Below are 19,136 nucleotides of genomic sequence, written 5' to 3'. Positions count from 1 at the left end.
AAAGTACTTACTAGTGTGACATTATAATTGCGGATTTTGTATAAAAGTTTAAGAATTCGTTCAATCTGCTAAATCTGTTTAAAAAAGATATTATGAAAAAAAAATTTGCATTGCATTTTTGAACATAAATGATTTCATCTGTTCTGAAGTATTTATATGAGTGAGTAACAAATATCCAAACTTTACATATATGATATAAAATTATATTTACATTAATTATTAATCAAACATTATAAAAGAAAGATACACAAATTAAAACGTTTGCACTCACTTCAGTATTTCGTAATAATCTATAATTTTTAGGTATTTCTTGAGGAGATATATTAATAATAATATTAGTTTTAGATTATTATAGAGAATTAGTGCAAAATTTTAAATATCTTCAGTTATCTATTCGAAGTATTCAAGTTATCACTTAATTCTCACCAATATTGTTATGTGGTGTATATTTTTACCAGTGGGAGGACTTTGCACAGGATGCCGGCTAAATTATGGGTACCACATCGAAGCCTATTTCTACCGTGAAACAGTAATGTGTAAATATTATTGTGTTTCGGTCAAAAGGGCGCCGAAGCTGGTGATATTACTGGGCAAATGAGTCTTAACATCTTATATCTCAAGGTGACGAGCGCAACTATTGTGCGCTCAAATATTTGGGCTTTTGAGAATCCTGATCGGCATTGCATTGTAATGGGCAGGGCGTATCAAATACCATCAGTATGAATAAATTTGAGTGAGAACAGCGGCGTGAGTTCTGTTTTTATAAAACTAGAATAAATTAAATACGAAACATAAATTTTCTTTTGCAAAAAGCGCAACTTTCCGTAATATAACTGTTAATATAAAGTACACAATTCTCATCCAGTACTATAAAGTAAATGATGCGCCAGGTTCTACACCGACAAAGGCAGTGTCGCTGTCACGAAGTGTACAGTACTTCTCCGGAGTGCGGCGCCCAGTTTGGTTCGTGTACAGTGGCATGGGGTCACAGTGGGCCGGAATGGCAACAGAGCTCATGAGGATACCAGTCTTTGCTGCTGCCATTGATAAGTAAGTAATATTCATACTATAAGAGCTATTGGACACGTATCAGTAACACCCGTTGGGCTAAGTGCACTGGAGGAGGAGTTAATTCCGTAGGTGCAAGTTTTTAAGTTTTTTTAAACCAAAGTTACCAGCATAGCCCAAAATGATTGCGAAACTGAAGTAGGCAGGGCACATAGTTCGACGGACAGATGACCACGTACCTGAAGACGCAGTTAAGGATCAAGATCGCCGGAATACGTTGGATGAGGGCAGCACAGGACCGATCGTCGGGGAAATCTTTGGGGGAGGCCTTTGTCCACCAGTGGACGTCTTCCGGCTAATAATGATGATGATGATTAAGTTTTTAAATAATGTCACAGATATATATATATGTACATTACATGACAGTACTTTGTGGCAGAGTAAGAAGTACCATCTATGTAGGCAATCACTTCATGATTTGAAGCGGTATTTTTTTATGAGAGGAGGACAACAAACGAGCTTACGGGTCACCTTGATGTAAGTGATCACTGCCGCTCAGATTCTATTGCAACAACAATGCAATCTCAGGAACTTTGCCATAGTTACCTATACGTGGAAGAAGGTTCCTGGAAAACCGCATTGTAGACGAGCACCACACACCCAGGTGGTGGGCATGATATCCTAATATTTTGAATATTTTTAATTCCAAGGGGACATACTTATTTTTTGGCTGCTATAGTTTTATTTAGAAACGTAAAAAAGTAAAAATTAAAGCTAAAAATAATTCACAGATGCCACAAAGCTTTGGAGCCGAAGGGTATCAATCTGACGAAGATCATAACGGAGCCGGAGCCCAGGATCTACGATAACATTCTGAACTCCTTCATCGGCATCGCGGCCGTTCAGATTGGTCTCACTGACGTCTTGAAGGCTGTTGGGATTGAACCAGACTATATAATTGGTAAGATAATATTGATTAATGATATTATAGGTAGTAATATATTCCCGAGATTTCGCCAATTCATACATCGTTCAGGTTAATCTGACCTTTAAATAAATACAATTTTATGAGTTTATTAGTTCTTGCTAAATTGCTTAACTTATGCGCTAGCTTACATGAGCTATGCTTGTTTTTATGATGGTTGTTATAAAAATGTAATGCTTGTTTATTTATGAAGTATTTATTTCAGTACAATATACAAAACTAATGTTTTTAATATTAATCATTTATATAGCCTGTTAGCACAGCTACAGGTTAGCCGGCAATATCTGCTTCTATTTTTTAACCTTGAATGTCACCCCAATCAGAGACGACAATACACTTAATTGACAGTGACACTAACTTTCACTACAATGCTTAACATAATTAATGGAGTTTTTTGTAACCGGTCATTACTATAATCTCTTGTAAATATGAGAGAGAGGTCCCCGGTTCGAATCCCGGTAGGTGCAATCATTTATATGGTAAATATGGATGTTTGTTTCCGGGTCATGGATGTTTATATGTATTTATGTATGCTTAAGTAACTATATTGTATTAAATATATCGTTGTCCTGTACCCATAGTACAGGCTTTGCCTAGTTTGGGGCAAGAAAGTTTGTGTAAGAGTGTGCCGATACTATATTATTATAGAAACGCTTGCCGTGTATGCTTGTACACTGGAGGGTATGGATGGTTAATACTGATATGGTTTATTTATCTCACCAGGTCATAGTGTCGGTGAATTGGGTTGCGCGTACGCAGACGGTTGCTTCACAGCTGAGCAGATGATCCTGGCTGCGTACAGCCGCGGGCTGGCTTCTGTCGAGACGCCCTTCATCAAAGGATCCATGGCTGCCGTGGGATTGGGATACAGTCAAGTAAGTCTTACCCATCTTCCAATCTTATTAACTGTCCGTCCGTTTAATAAATTTCGTTTATTTCAAAGATTGTAAATACATTTTAGTGGTTGAGACTTCCTTAGCGGATAATTAATACTTGATTATCAATATTGATTTAAACAAAAATTATTAAAAACAAAATTTTACATTAATGGCACAATTAAAACAAATCTGAAAACTGTGTGTATGTGAGTGAGTGAGTGTGTGTGTGCGTGTGGGTTTGAGTTTTGTTGCTTATCTATAGTGTAACTATGTAATGTAGGTATAACCTGAGGATCATAAATGGACTGTCGAAAAAAGTATACAAACAAGTGAACATAAATAAGTTACGTGTCACTCATCGCTAATAATAATTATCTCTAGCACAAGAGGGTAAGGCAGCTCGGAAGAACTTTTTGTTGCGACTTATTTCATAAACATCAAAATTTAAGGGAATCTGGATAGCCTATACATTATCTTATAAATCTAAGTATCACATACAGCGTTGCCAATTTTACTATATAATATAGTATCCTACTACAGTAAAAGCCTAATACATTTATAGTCAGTAATAGTACAGTAAAAGCCTAATACATTTATAGTCAGTAATAGTACAGTAAAAGCCTAATACATTAGAAGCCCAACTACTATATTTCTGAAACTACTATTTTTCTTGTTATTTGTAAAAATTTGAGTAACGTGTAAACATTCATATTATGCATTTTTAAATAGCCGTTACATTAAGGTGCTGTGACATTGCAAAGTCATTTTGATCATATGTGTAGATATAAATTTATATGTGTACTGCTCTCTTCTTCACTGGAGAATGACGCCTCCACCGCCCTAAGCCAACGGATGCTATCATCGTCCCATAAATAAACCGCTCACAAACAGTATGTTTCTTCAACTCTCTCGCCGTGGCTTCACCCACGGGATACTCAACCACATTTCTTCATGTTAGGAATTTCAAATATAGTAAAAATTTTTAACGAATTTCCTTCACTACTGGGATTAAAAATACAAATATTCCATTTCTACCAACCTGAATCTCCTGAGGTGTCGGTACGATTCCCACATTAATTTCTGACATTAATTTTGCAAATTTTTATATTCCCAGTAGTGAAGGGAATCATTTAATAAAACTAAGGAACTATTACCATGATATAAATTATTATTTTTAGATCAAGTCAGTATGCCCTCCTGAAGTAGAGGTGGCTTGTCACAACGGCCCCGACTCCTGCACTATTTCTGGCCCAGCTGCTATCATGAAGATATTCGTTGAGAGACTGGTTGAGAAGGGCGTGTTTGCCAAAGAAGTCCCTTGTTCCAATATCGCCTACCACTCCCGTTACATTGCTGAAGCTGGTACGTTACTGAGCAGAATTGTATTTTTATAACGCGGGTACTTAGAAAATACTTAATAAAAAAGTAAATACTTGTACTCCTTTATAATACAGGTAATACGCCATATAATTCCCATAGATAACGCGATTTTTATTAATTTTAATATTAAAATTAATAATAATAATAATTAATCACAATTCGTAACAAGTATTTCCAATTGTTTGCCTAGTTTTACTATTTCATTAAGGATTTTAATACTCAGATTTAATAAAATAAGGTAATTTTTTTAAATCACAATTGACATATATGCAAAGGTACGTGAAGCTAATTATGAACTATACAAATCGTTATAAATTTCACAGTACAGAAATATGTATGTGGAAATTCCCTGCGTTATGTGGGGTGAGGATTGAAATCGCATAATATGAAGCCGCCTTATAAGATTATCATGTTATAGGTCGCATTACTGTAATGTAATCAAAAAAACTTTTTACAAATATTAAAACTAGTGTAATACTAAATTTTTGTGATCTAAATAAGAATGTAATAGACATGTTAAAAAATACTAACTCCTTGCGGAACGATTACTCCTGTATGTACTCGTAAATATACATTGCAACGTACACTTGCAACGCTACGGATATTGAGGGACTTTTTTTTTATGGAATAGGAGGACAAACGAGCGTACGGGTAACCTGGTGTTAAGTGATCACCGCCGCCCACATTCTCTTGCGACACCAGAGGAATCACAAGAGCGTTGCCGGCCTTTCAGGAAGGTGTACGCGCTTTTTTTGAAGGTAACAATGTCGTATTGTCCCGGAAACACCGCACAAGGAAGCTCATTCCATAGCTTTGCAGTACGAGGGAGAAAGCTCCTTGAAAATCGCACTGTGGAGGACCGCCACACATCCAGATGGTGGGGATGAAATCCTAACTTGTGGCGTGTCGTGCGAAGGTGGAATTCGGCGGCAGGAATCAGGTTAAACAGCTCTTCGGAACACTCCCCGTGATAAATGCGGTAGAAGACACACAATGAAGCGACGTCTCTACGCAACGCCAAGAGATCCAGTCGTTCACAGAGCACTGAGTCTCCGACAATTCGAGCTGCTCTACGTTGCACGCGGTCAAATGGATCGAGCAGGTACTGGGGTGCGCCAGACCAGAGATGACAGCAATACTCCATGTGTGGCCGGACCTGCGCTTTGTAGAGCGTTAGAATGTGGGCCGGCTTGAAGTATTGCCGTGCTCTATTGATGACGCCCAGCTTCTTCGAAGCCAATTTGGCTTTGCCCTCCAGATGGCCACGGAATTGGCAATCGCTTGAGATTTCGAGACCCAGTATTCCGATACTAGGCGCGGCTTTAAGAGAAGTGTTCTCGAAGAGCGGTGATACGACAAATGGGGTTTTTTAAGTGGTAAACGCGAAAGCTTGAGTGTTCTGGGGGTTAAATTGGACAAGGTTCAATTTACCCCATTCCGCGACCTTCTCGAGAGAGGACTCGATAGAAGACACAAGTTTCTCCCGGCACTGGTTGACGATTTCCCGAGAGAGACCTGCATGGCCCGTGTATACGGCATCACCAGTGCTGTCGTCCGCATAGCAATGTATGTTGGAGGTGTCCAACATATCATTGATATGCAGAAGAAACAGCGTGGGAGATAGCTCACAGCCTTTACTGTCGGTCTTTGATCAACTGGTGACCCTCTAGGTATACTAAAAGCTGGCGGCTAATTATGCTCTCCATGATTTTAGAGAGCAGGGAGGTGATAGCAATAGGCCTGTAGTTCGCCGGATCCGAACTGTCTCCATTTTTTTGGATCGGATGGACAAGGGCTGACTTCCATGAGTCAGGGACTATGCCTTTGGAATAAGAGTGCCGGAATAAACACGTTTGAACCGGCGTCAACTCAGGGGCACACGTTCTAAGCACGATTGGAGAAATGCCATCCGGCCCGCTCGACTTCCTGACGTCCATCGAAAACAGAGCTCTCCTAACAGTTTTCTGTCTGAACCATACTTCAGGCATAGAGCTCTGACACCGCGGGATGGTCGGCGGTGTTTTTCCGTTGTCGTCAAGAGTCGAGTTGGAGGCGAAAAGAGCGCACAGGAGCTCGGCTTTCTCTTTTGCAGTATGGGCCAGGGTGTCATTCCTCATGGACTTGTTCGGCAATGGTGTCCTAAATGAAGTCAATGCGAACAAGTTAAACCTGATAGTGAAATATGATCTCCTTATATTTTATTTAAAAAACAGCAGTCAAGGTTCAAAAAATTAAATGAAAAATAATATTTTGACTGTTAGACTTGCAGTTTATGATAATGTTTTACCATATTTATGATAATGTTTCATATCCGCCATTCTAATACAAATCACTAGTTATTCGCTGGTGGTCTATAAATCACTTGTGAGGTGACATGTTGAACACAGCATCTTGTAATTTTTTTGTATGGCGACCGAAACGTGACCATGCAGCTTGTAAAGGACATGAAACGATTACTCCTGTAAATATACCTTGCTACGTACGCTTGCAACGCTACGGATATTCAGGGACTTGTTCGATAATGGTGTTCTAAATGATGTCGATGCGAACAAGTTAAATCTGATAGTGAAATATGATATCCTTATATTTTATTTAAAAAACAGCAGTCAATGTTAGAAAAAACTTACCTACACCTAACTAATTTAACGCTTCTTACAATTTATATTTCTATGGCGACCGTTTCGTGACCATGCAGCTTGTAAAGCACATGAAACGTCGGTATAAATAATGTTAATGTCCGCCACTAGTACACTGTGTCAGTACAAGTTAAACGCGTTTTAATTCTTTTAAGAAGTATTTACCGTTCCAGATATTCGGTCTATCTCCGGTTGTGGGCTACTTGAGATAAAAATCGTAACTATCGTTGACTTTTCTGTCCCAATAAACTTATCGGCGGTAACTCACAATATCACGTACACGCTGTCTGTCAATGGGAGAACCTATAGCTTACCAGCGATAGAAGTTTTTATGGAAATTCACGCGTTCCAATAAGGCGATAAGAATGACTTGTCGGGTATATTAGGACAGCTTCAAATTACTGACAGTAGAAGGTAGTAATTTATCTCTATCTATTGATAGTAATGGGAACGGCCGTAAGGCGTTAGGTACTCTTTATAAAAGATAATTTATATACCTGATATTATTATCGTATGTAAATTACAGTAATTTATAGAGTTTATGTTTTTTTTTAATTAGCACAATTTGATTTATCCTTATCACAGGTCCAACACTGCTGAAGTATTTGAAAGAAGTTATTCCAAGCCCAAAGCCACGATCGGAGAAGTGGGTCTCAACATCTGTTCCTCAAGCTCTCTGGAAGGACCCCAAGGCATCATTGTCCTCAGCTGAATACCACACGAACAATTTATTGGTAAGGAGTCTTCTCAAATGGAAATATTTAGAACGACTTGTTAGGTTTGAAGGGTGGAATGGCAGCTGAACAGCTGAAGAAGAGAATGAAAAACGAGCCATGTGAAACATTTTCAAATAAATTTCAAACTTGATGAAAAAAAATACAAAAAATTATTAGAATATACGTACTTGTCAGGATCAAATAATTTGGAAATATGTGACTTTAAAAACACAACAAATTGCTTAGATTTGGAACAGCGACATCTCAAGTCAACTTCCTAATATGCTAATATTGGGGTTGAGCAGGTTATCAACTGTAAAGTAGATCCTGTAGATGAAGCCACAACCTGAGAGTTGAACAAAGCATACAAGATTTTGTCAACGTTACGTCACTCGAACGGTTGGCTCAGTTGGAAAGACCGCTCACACGGAACGTGAGAGGTCGCGGATTCGAATCCCGCATCGTTCATAAAATTTTGTTTTCAAATTTTATTTGTGTATTGATCCCAGAAGTGAGGGTTATCTTGTTTATTATATCTTTAAAAACATAACAAATTGTTTAAATATGTGACTCGTCCATAAAGTAAAATGGCGTCTTATATTATTTTAGCATAACTGTATTTTTCTATTTATTATTGACTTTCTCGAAGTTTGCTGTTCATATATTATAAACAAACATTTTATGTATGGACTACACTTTTATTTTTCAATTCGCAGTCATACAATTTTAAAACACATCAACTATCGCGCGCAACACAATTATGTGGACTACCCCGAATCTTGCAGGATTCATAATATGATGACACTTGAGGACAGGCGCAAGGTTCTGGATCTCTCTTTCCTTCATAACATAGTTCATGGTAGGATCGACAGTACAGAGCTAACTAAACTATTCATACAATTACGAGTGCCGTCAGTTCGCACTAGACACACGTCTCTATTCCAAGTCCCGCTGAGTCACACTAATTATTACGAAAATTCGATAATCTGTCGCACTCTATGCAGCAATTCAACAGTACTGAACTTTTTAGTAACAGTAAAGGCTGCTTTAAAAGGAGTGTTAATAAAAATCTAAAGGAAGGTTAAATTTACACACATAATGTACACACACACACACACACACACACACACACACACACACACTCACACTCTCACCAAACCACACACACACAAATATCATGTCTTATTATAAATATTGTGAATCCGTTATTAGATGTAGTAGTAGATGTAAGTCCTACAAAATAGTATTATTATAACCTAATTTAAGTTCTGTGGATTTTGTGATGTTTTAAATAAATAAATAAAACATTTACCTACATCGAAGATTAATTGCATTGCATCTTTGAAATATTATGTGACAAACAGTGTTCAACCGGGGTATTAAGAGTATGGAAGGGGTTAGTCCGAATTATATCACGTTGCGCTAAGACTTTGATTTATTCGATCATTTGATTGGTTTGTCATTTAGTTAAGATCTACTCCCATAAAAAAAACCTTGACTATGTGTTGTGAGTTGCGATAAGATTTGTAATAATATCTTAGACTGATTGTTATATTAAAAGATATCATTTATGTGCTTAGAGTCCGGTTCTCTTCGAAGAAACATCTCGTCTTATCCCACAAAATGCCGTCACCATTGAGATCGCACCACATGGGCTCTTGCAAGCGATCCTCCGTCGCTCTCTGAAGAAGGACGTCGTTAATATTGCTCTCACCAAGAAGGGCGAAAACAATGTTGATATACTCCTTGCAGCGCTGGGCAAGTAAGTTACAGAATGCATTTTTGTCATTTAATTATCTTTAGCTGATGTAAAGCCATATTCCGTTCTTAGGTATGAACTTTTTTTTTAATGACAATAAGGGACGCGATGAACAGGACATTCAGCTTATCGTTATAGGTACAGTGCTGCTCAGGATTCTTGAGAAATCCAAAAATTCTGAACAGCACTACAATTGCGCTCGTCACCTTGAGACATAAGATGTTTAGTCTCATTTGCCTAGTAATTTCAATAGCTACGGCGCCCTTCGGACCGAAACACAATAATGCTTACACATTACTGCTTCACGGCAGAAATAGGCGCCGTTGTGGTACCCATAATCTAGCCGGCATCATTTGCAAAGGAGCTTCCCACTGGTATACTTACTGTTTATATATGTGATGATGTTTACGTGATACGTTGGGAGCAGGAATTATGTCAAACAAACTTCTATTATATTCTTCTTGTAGTGACTTCTGTGGAAGGGGCACCACAATCTAGCCAATCTCACCTTTAGGTAGACCAGCAGCAGTTCTGAGTTCTACATATATTTTACTATCAAACGATTTTGTATAAACTTGTTTTACGGCCCTGGCCGCATTATTGGTCTGCAGTTTTAAGTCGTGGACTCTGGACTGGCTCAGTAAACATTCTTCAACACGTTTTCCTCCATAATAAGATTATTTGGATTTGAATTCACCTTGGTACTTGGTGTATATAGAACCGCCGCCTCCCAGATGACAGGCACCAGTGATGCATTCACTGCGAGATCTAGCCCAAATGATTGTGAAACAGAAGTGGCAGTGGACAGGGCACATAGTTCCACGGACAGATGGCCGGTGGGGTAGAAAAGTTCTCGAATGGTGACCACGTACTGGAAAACGCAGTGTTAGTCTACAAGATGGACCGATGATCTGGTCAAGATCACCGGAATACGTTGGATGAGGGCAGTGCAGAACCGATCGTCGTGGAGGTCTTTGGGCTTCCCCGAAATTTTCCCAAATTTCCCCTTTATCCAGCAGTGGCCATCTTCCGGCTAATGATGAGGTGGGGCTATATTATAATCTTAAGTATCCCTAGCGCAAGGAAATGATTTCCGCACTCTGTTGACGTTGAAAAACTTTTCTAAGAAGGCGGATTTATCTTTCTGAACTATACTACGAGCTTCCAAGGTTATACTCACTCACTTACTTGGCCCGCAACAACATCAATGTTGTTATTGTGTGGAGGTGATAACGGACTCTGGTGATCCATACTTTAGTTTGTCCCCTGTTCGATAAAAAATTGTGTGCGTACAAAGTACACATGTCAGAAGTGAATCCTGCATTATGCATGAACCTCTAAACTGCATATGAAGTCCTAGTACATGTTGCTAGGATGACACATTTCAACCGCTGTGAAAGACATTACTATCACCGCTACCATACTTATGTTCTCCTGGTGTCAATAAAGTAATACGTCGAGCGCATGAACTCTGAATGTATTAAGGTAATACCTACTCGCGTCATACATAGGACAATTTCTTCTTCAGCTACGAACACCTGGTACCAACTGTAGGTATAATGCTTCCTATCTCATTATCTCCCACGTTAAATCTTACGACTTTTTGTGTCTGTCTCTTTTTACTGTCTCGCTTTTTCGTTTCATCGACTTTCAAATCACAACGATGCTGACGAAGTTTTCACTTCAAGGGAGCTTATTAATAGCTCTCCCTATACGTCTAATGCATTAGATGCTTCTAATGCGTATAATCACGCTTAGTATATCGACCTTGTATACCTTTAATATTGTTAAAGTATTCAATTAATACATTAATCCCTTAATTACTCCACAGGCTATACGAAGTTGGAATGAACCCTCAGTTAGCAAACATTTACCCTCATGTACCGTTCCCGGTATCCCTGGAGACTCCCATGCTTTCACATCTCGTTGAATGGGAGCACAGTGAAGATTGGTAAGTTTTATTCTATACAATATTCCAGCGTAAAACAGTGAAGGATAACGTATCTATAAAACTCTTCAAATATTCATTAAAGAATAGTAGAAATAAAATCAACTTGTAAGTAATAATTCATAACTTCCTCGTTCATGGTGGTGTTGCTAGAGGAGAACGCTTTTGGAAAATAGTTATTTTATACGATAGCAGTTTTTAGCATTTTTTATACCTACAATTATATGAAGATTGAAGATTAAAATTAGGTGTTTTGTAATAACATTACATCATGCGAATAATTAGTTATTTATGCAACTGTTTTGTAATTTAACACTCATGTGATACTATTATCATTACAAGTAGGTATTAAACTCACATTCGTGTTTTAATACCTAATCATCAAGACTCTACCTACACCCATAATATGAATCCTCTTTAAAAGATTCTGAAATAGTTAGCTTACTACTAACTTTAAAAATGCCAGTACTTGTAACCATAATATCATCCAAAGCAGTGTTATTATGAAAACGTATGATGTAATGTTGTACTGAATTTCATAACATCACTAGTTTGCATGATATTATGGTTATTAGGACATTGGGTGTTTTAATGTTGGCAATAAGCTAACTGTTTTAGAATCTTTAATAGAGGATTTAAATCATGGGTGTAGATAAAATTACAAAACTAAACAATTAATTAATAACATTTAAAAGAGTCAAATATAGTTTATCTTGAAACATGAGTATAATTTAAATACTTTAATAAAATAGAGATTTGCTTAAAGATAAACTTAGTAAAACTCACATTAATTCTGTTCCATTCGGGGCCAACAAGAACGCGACGGAGCATATTTTTCATCACATATTGCGACGTTCCGTCGGTCACCGCAAACTCTTTACGCGTTTCTGAAACTCGTTTGAAAGAATAAGAGACGAAGAACTTTATTTTTCATGTTTTATTACTTAGGCACTGCTGGCTACATTAATACATCGGTCATGGTAGTAAGTTTTAATTATTTTGTGAAAATCCCAACAAAGAAGAAATAGAAAGGTCTTCAGAGGCGTATAAATAAAGACTTGAAGGACATAATAATATTCACCTGGCAATAAATCTTATGAATACAAAAGATTCCACATTTCGGCTGAAAAGATCGCGACTAGCCTCAATCTAAACGAATTGAGAACCTCCACCTTTTTTCGGTCGGTTAAAAACTAATTTTATTTATCAACAAATCGGATTAAAGCTGTTGAGGCTTATTGCAGATAAATATAACAAAAACAATAAGATTATGCCAGCTTCCATAAAAAGAAATAGAATGGGTTTCATCACGATTCCAAATCATATAGCAATATAAGTTTTATTAATTAAATAATTAGTAGAAAACGAACTCTTTATCATTATTAAATACTAATACTGATTTGCCTGCCGAAAAATTTTATTGTGGCTTACAACATATTGAATGAATGAATTTAAATTTATTGTAAAGTTGACCAGTCCTGGTAATGATTTACTTTAAACTACGTCTACCTTTGGTGCTTTGATCCAGACTTCTTCGCATATTCAAACATTTCCATCCTTGATACGTTTCCAAAAAGATCGTATCACAAAGTTTAACAATCTCCTAAGCTACAACGCAATAAAGAGTCCAACTGTTATTAATAGGTTCGCATCCATCAGCGAACCGCAAACAAATAGGGTGGCTGATCCTCCGATGTTCTTTGACTTGACTATAGTATATATAATAATATATCCATGGCAGCTAGGTGGTTATAACACGATATTTTCTATCGTTACCTTTTTTTTATAAACTTATTTAATCATAAATATATGCACAGTTGGTACTTAAATTTTACATCTCGCCAAACTGTTGCAACAGTTTGTTGGCGAGTTTACGCTCTTAGACAATATTATACTATTGTGCATCTAAAATAAATTATACCTAATTTATTCGTTATATACACTATTACTAATACACATATAACATTACACACATATCATTAATTAGTTATCAATTCATAATATTCCTAAAAACATATTAAAATCTTACCTTACATATAACTAAACTATACTACTTTAAATATTAAGGCTTATGTGGAGACGTTAAGAAAGTGCTCTTTTAATTTTTTCTTAAGTACTACTTTACAGTCTTTTTTATCCTCTCTTAACCATTCTATACTATTATAAATTTTAGGCACAACATATTCCCTTAATCTTTCCCCATAGTAGTTACATATTTTTGGTATTATATATATTCCTGATATTTTTTCTCAAATTGTTCCTCAGATTAACAGGGTTTTTAAATCTATTTGAGTAATAATTTTCTTTTGTTATTAAATAGTTTACTTTGTTAGTTACTGGCTGTATTTTTAAGTCTTTAAATATACCTACACAAATAGTATTTTTATACTAGTTCCTTATATTTTGAAACAAGGGCGCAACTTCTAAGGTTATTCCGCTAGAGCTGGTATTGAACGAGCAAGCCACAGGCGGGCGCGATCAGGAGAAAGCCGAGAGTGTCACGAGCTATGCACCCGCGTAACAAACGACGTTTATTTATTAATGGCCACGTTAATCTATTTATTAAAAACATAAAATATTTTTAATATTGATATGGTCACTATTAGATGTTATTAGGTGAGCTAATTACGTAATAACTTAAGACAGATGGACCTTTAAGTAGGGACTTAATAAACTGACCGACTTGGTAGACCGACGGTACTAAAACTGAGTTGCGAGACTTGATTTTTTTACAAGTTATGTTTTTGATGGCATAACATAAATGACTTTCTTAATGACACCACAGACTGGGAATGGAGCGACCGTCCCCAGGCTACTGAATTATAAATTTTATTGGACGATATTATGCGCCCGTTCTTCACAAACCTGAGGCATACTTTTAGAATGGGCTTTGACTTTCAATAACTGATATCATATTATCCTATTTATTAAAATATTTGAATTTGAATTTAAATACAAAAGCTTTCTCCACCGGCTGGATTCACTGAGACCGTTGGCAACTAACTAGTTAACACTGGCTCAATCGCCTCGTCTTTATTTAAAAGTAATGATTTGTATTATATTCCACATGTTTTATCTAGGTACGTAACATCATACAAGGCCCAAGAGAAGATGAAGTCAGGGGAACGGACAGTCAGGATGTCCATCGCTGACGAGGACGCTGAGTACATCGCCGGACACGTTGTTGATGGTAAACAATTCAAATAATTCTTAAGATAAGTGGGAGTGTTTTTTGAACAGGATATCGACTGGTATTCAGCTGGCAGTTGGGTACCACAGATGCGCCCTTTCTGTTCGAAATTCGTGTTCAAGGATTATTACATTTTGGTTTTGAAGCGTGCAGTTGCAAGAGAGACTTAATACCTTATGTCTCGAAGTGACGAGCGCAATTGCAAAGCCACTCAGAATTTTTGGTTTTCAATAATCGTGAGTGACACTGCATTGTAACGTGAGAGGGCGTATCACTACCATCAGGCGAATATCTTACTCACTTTTCATCAAACAAAATATAATGCGTTGTTTAGTACTGAAACGGAAAAAAACATCATGTAACTATTGGTCTATTTTGACTTTTCTTCTATTGAGAAAAAATATTTAAATCATAAATCGTAAAAATTTATTTATCAAAAAACCAAAGCTGTCAGTACAATGAAGATTATAGAGTAAAATGAAAAATAGAGAAAAATTAACGTTAATTTTTGAGGTAGAACCCCAATGTATCCTCCAAGATCTAAATTATTCTCTAGCTGAAGTTTGCTTTTCAAAATTTAGCTAAGATTTAGTTAAGATTAATTAAGCTTAGATTTGACTTTTAATGAGAAGAATTGGCAAGAAACTTATTGCCACTCTTTTAAACAAAGTGATTCAGCAAAACAATATTTAAATAAATTAACAATATTTTAATAAATTTGTAAATCTTTAAAAAATCGGCTAGAGGTATTGAGTTTCTACAGTGGGGACTTCAATTCACACACCCTGTAAATTAATAAAGATATTTGTTATGGGAACATCTTAAATGTTTTAAGAATTCAATTATATTTAAGAACAAACCAGTTATTATGATCCCCCGAATGCGATTAATAAACAACATTATTTATTCGTTAACAGGTCGTAACTTGTACCCTGCTACTGGTTACCTGGTATTAGTCTGGGAGACTCTGGGAATGATGATGGGAGAGCTGTACACCGAAGTGTCGGTTGTTTTCGAAAACGTTCGATTCCAAAGAGCTACCAACGTGCCCAAAGAAGGAAACTTGGAGTTCATTGTAATGATTCAGAAGGGTAGCGGCAATTTTGAGGTAAGATAATGAAAGGCATCAAGGCATAAAAGCATAAAAGGCAATTATTTTCTCAAAATTGATTCAAGGCGCAAGAAACTCTCCCAGCATTCCTTTTAATTAAATATTGTACTGTCATTGTTATTACTATAAAATAATCATAATTTAGTCCCAGGCTGTCTGATCAATTAGATATTCAGCTGTGGAGTAGTAGCATTTGCGACAGAACCGTTTTTTAATGAAACATTTTAATTAATTTATAGATAATGCCTAAACAGTAGCTGGGACTTCATTATAAAAGTGTATACATTTACCCTTAAAGCTATTATGTATCTTATGAGGTCTACTAGAATTGGTAACAAGCAATCCCTTATTTCTATTGTTATTATATTATGATTCGATGCAAAACTTCTTAACCATTGAGAATTAGTTTGGAAATATTGTACCGTACATCATCCTTTCGGAAAACTTGAGCTAATGTAAAGAAGTGGCAAACTCACTGTCACTTCTTATTAATTAAGATTTATAGCTTCAGTATTTTACTAAGAATTTCCGCGATTCACTAGACTTACTAGGGTTTATGTTAGAAAAAGTGAAATAAGAAAATTTATTGAAGTAGGTGTTATTTTACGGGAATCCATCATAATTATCCAAATGTTCGTGACGATACACGTGAGTCTCGTGCCTGATTTTGGCGAGACAACATCTCCTGAGGATGCCTTGTGTAGAGACGAAACACGTGTTGAATTGTTTGAAGACGAATATTGGCGGAATTAACACTTAAGAAAACTCGAAACATTTGGATAAAGTAATTAAAGTAAAATAAATGTAAATTTGCAGGTTGTGGAAAGTGGCGCATCTATAGTTACTGGTCGCATCTATCACAAGAAGAATATTGGTAAAGAGTATAGAGTTTTGAAGCCGGCACCAGAAGCCACTGGACCTAATGTCAAACATCTGCTTACCAAGGACTTCTACAAGGAATTGAGACTTAGAGGATATCAATACAGGTTAGTCAATATTACATGAGTGAAATGCGATAGATCGATCTGATGAAGTCTAAGGCAGTAAGATTGTACCTACTCTAATAGCTTTTAACAGAAATAAGATGAACAAAATGGCGATGGCAATGAAGGCGATATTCTTGACTTGGACAGGTAGCATCTCCAACTACGAACAGCAAGCTATTAGAATTACTTAAGTAAATATTTTCATCTGTTTGCTTATTAATTATTGTAATATTTTTCTATGTGATAAAGATGCATACCTATTACTTGTACCTACCACCTTGACAGTAATAACACCATAGTTAGCTTGAACTGCTATATCTATACATTGCTGCACATACTCCAGTTGCTTAATATATTTTTAGTCAATAAGAAGCAATGTAAAACATTTATTCAGTTCAAGTGACGTTTGTTGAATTTAAAACTCTATTGGGACAGTGACATTTGACACCCGAGTGAGGAGAAAAGTGTGCTTACATTGTCTTTAAGCACATTTTGGCCTTTCCGCTATCAGACTGCGAATGATATGTCCTTAAATGTGTATGGAACGTCATTGTATAGTAAACCTTGTTCTATTTTAAACTATAATTAATGCGTTTTCAACATATTTTACACAGATTGCAAAGTCACGCTTGAATGAAATTTTAGCGTAACACTCAAAATATGAATTACGTTAATACAGCTTTATGCAGTGGAAGTGACTACGATAATTACCCACTTGAAGAAGATGGTGTTTTAATACACAAATGAATGTTCAACATGAAATGTTCTTTATGAAAATAATAAAATTCTCTGAAATATTCCTGATTCTAAATAATATACAAAAACAAAAATTATCTACATAAAATATCTCAATTGGAGCTGTTTCTAACTTTCGAAGATTGCCTGTTTTACGGCTTCATCGACTAGACTATAATTATATTGCATATTTTAAAAGAACGATTATTTTCACAGTGGTTTGTTCCGTGGTGTTCTTGGTTCCAACATCGAGGGTACTAGAGGGCGTGTCGCCTGGGTCAACAACTGGGTTACATTTATGGACTGTATGCTACAAATGAAGATTGTTGGTAACGATACCCGTGGTCTCTTTGTTCCGACCAGAATTGAGAAGCTTAGTATCGATGCCAATATGCATTATGACGCTATTTCCAAAATGAATCCCGATTCCAATAGGCAATCGTTTGAAATCAGAGTCTACCCAGACGTTGATGTCATCAGGTAATTTATTTTAACAATCTTTAATTGCAGAAGTGCCTACTATTTTAATGTTTGTGAGGAAACTTGAGTGAATAGAATTAATATAACCCACCCATATATTTGTTTATATTCAAAACATTTTTCAGGGCTGGAGGAGTAGAATGCAGGGGACTACATGCAACACCTATATCGAAAAAGATACCTTTGGGAATTCCAGTGCTAGAAAAGAACGAATTCATTCCGAACTTCGGAGATAAAAAGATGAAGGTTAACATTTCTTCATAGTCATTAGATCCATTTTTAAAGATAAAATCTATGTATTATTATGACTTTTACTATAAACATAGGTTAACCAATGTTATTTGCAATAATCATAAAATATGAATTTTATTTTTAATAAAAATATTATATTAATTTTAAGACTAAAATAAAAGCCAATTACAGGTCGAAGACATACTGAGAGCAAACATTCAATTGATACTAGAGAATGTTCAGACTTATAAAGTAAAAAGCATCGAGTTAGTTGACGAAGAATACAAGTTAAATAACTATGAGCCAATAATTACTAAAGTTTCTGATGTCCTTGAAGATCTTCCTCTGGTTCAGCCAGAACTGTTGCTCTTTAGTGAAGAAGCGATTGAGATGCCAGCTGACATAACTGTTGAAAATAAGAAATTATCTGCAGAGAGTAATGTTATTCTATTTATTGGCGCAAATCTCTTTAAAAGGCCAGAGGTGAGTATTGATGTTTCTATTAAATTATTCTTACAGTATAATTGCCAATCCTGATTGATAAATATAAAAAAAATATAAGTATTTTATTAAATCATTTAACATATCTTTATTTTAATAATAATACGTATTCCCTTGTCTTTACACAGATTCTTCAGCAAGCCGTTTCCACTCTGCGCGAAAAATGTTTCATAATAAGTCGTGAAAAAGATCGCCCTAATCCAAAAGATTATTCTGACAAATTTGACATAATAACAATACAAGATACAGGCGCTGAATACTTAGTTCTCTTCAGAAAGCGAGTAGGAGCTAAGCCGGCAAAATTCGTAAAAGTTGTGACGCATGATCCTACTTTTGCTTGGATAGATAAACTTAAAGAAGAATTAAAAGCCGGCCAAAAAGTGGTTGTGTATAACAGTGATGAGCCTCTCAACGGCCTCTTAGGTTTAGTCAACTGTTTAAGGAGGGAACCTGGAGGTGAGATTGTCAGTGGTCTTTTAATTGCCGACCCTTCTGCTCCAGCGTTTAATCCAGATTTGGAGTTTTATGAAGAACAATTAGATAAAGACTTAGCGATAAATGTTTATCAGGAGGTAAGATCAAAACATTTTGT

General features: G+C 36.2%; 1 protein-coding gene across 1 annotated transcript in view; it reads left to right on the top strand.

The window, feature by feature from the left end:
• Positions 1–19,136, top strand: part of LOC126974161 (fatty acid synthase-like) — a 72,228-nt gene that overhangs the window by 29,965 nt on the left and 23,127 nt on the right. Inside the window, exons 11-24 of the mRNA XM_050821595.1 lie at positions 891–1,050; positions 1,800–1,969; positions 2,717–2,868; positions 4,050–4,233; positions 7,473–7,621; positions 9,184–9,365; positions 11,194–11,313; positions 14,391–14,500; positions 15,418–15,608; positions 16,428–16,597; positions 17,549–17,812; positions 17,938–18,058; positions 18,236–18,526; positions 18,673–19,116. Coding sequence (XP_050677552.1) covers positions 891–1,050; positions 1,800–1,969; positions 2,717–2,868; positions 4,050–4,233; positions 7,473–7,621; positions 9,184–9,365; positions 11,194–11,313; positions 14,391–14,500; positions 15,418–15,608; positions 16,428–16,597; positions 17,549–17,812; positions 17,938–18,058; positions 18,236–18,526; positions 18,673–19,116 — 2,708 coding nt within the window. The remainder of the gene's footprint in view (positions 1–890; positions 1,051–1,799; positions 1,970–2,716; positions 2,869–4,049; positions 4,234–7,472; positions 7,622–9,183; positions 9,366–11,193; positions 11,314–14,390; positions 14,501–15,417; positions 15,609–16,427; positions 16,598–17,548; positions 17,813–17,937; positions 18,059–18,235; positions 18,527–18,672; positions 19,117–19,136) is intronic.

This window comes from Leptidea sinapis, chromosome 31, assembly GCF_905404315.1.
Source record: "Leptidea sinapis chromosome 31, ilLepSina1.1, whole genome shotgun sequence".
NCBI classification, from domain to species: Eukaryota; Metazoa; Arthropoda; class Insecta; order Lepidoptera; family Pieridae; genus Leptidea; species Leptidea sinapis.
This window is presented reverse-complemented; position numbering and strand designations above follow the sequence as displayed.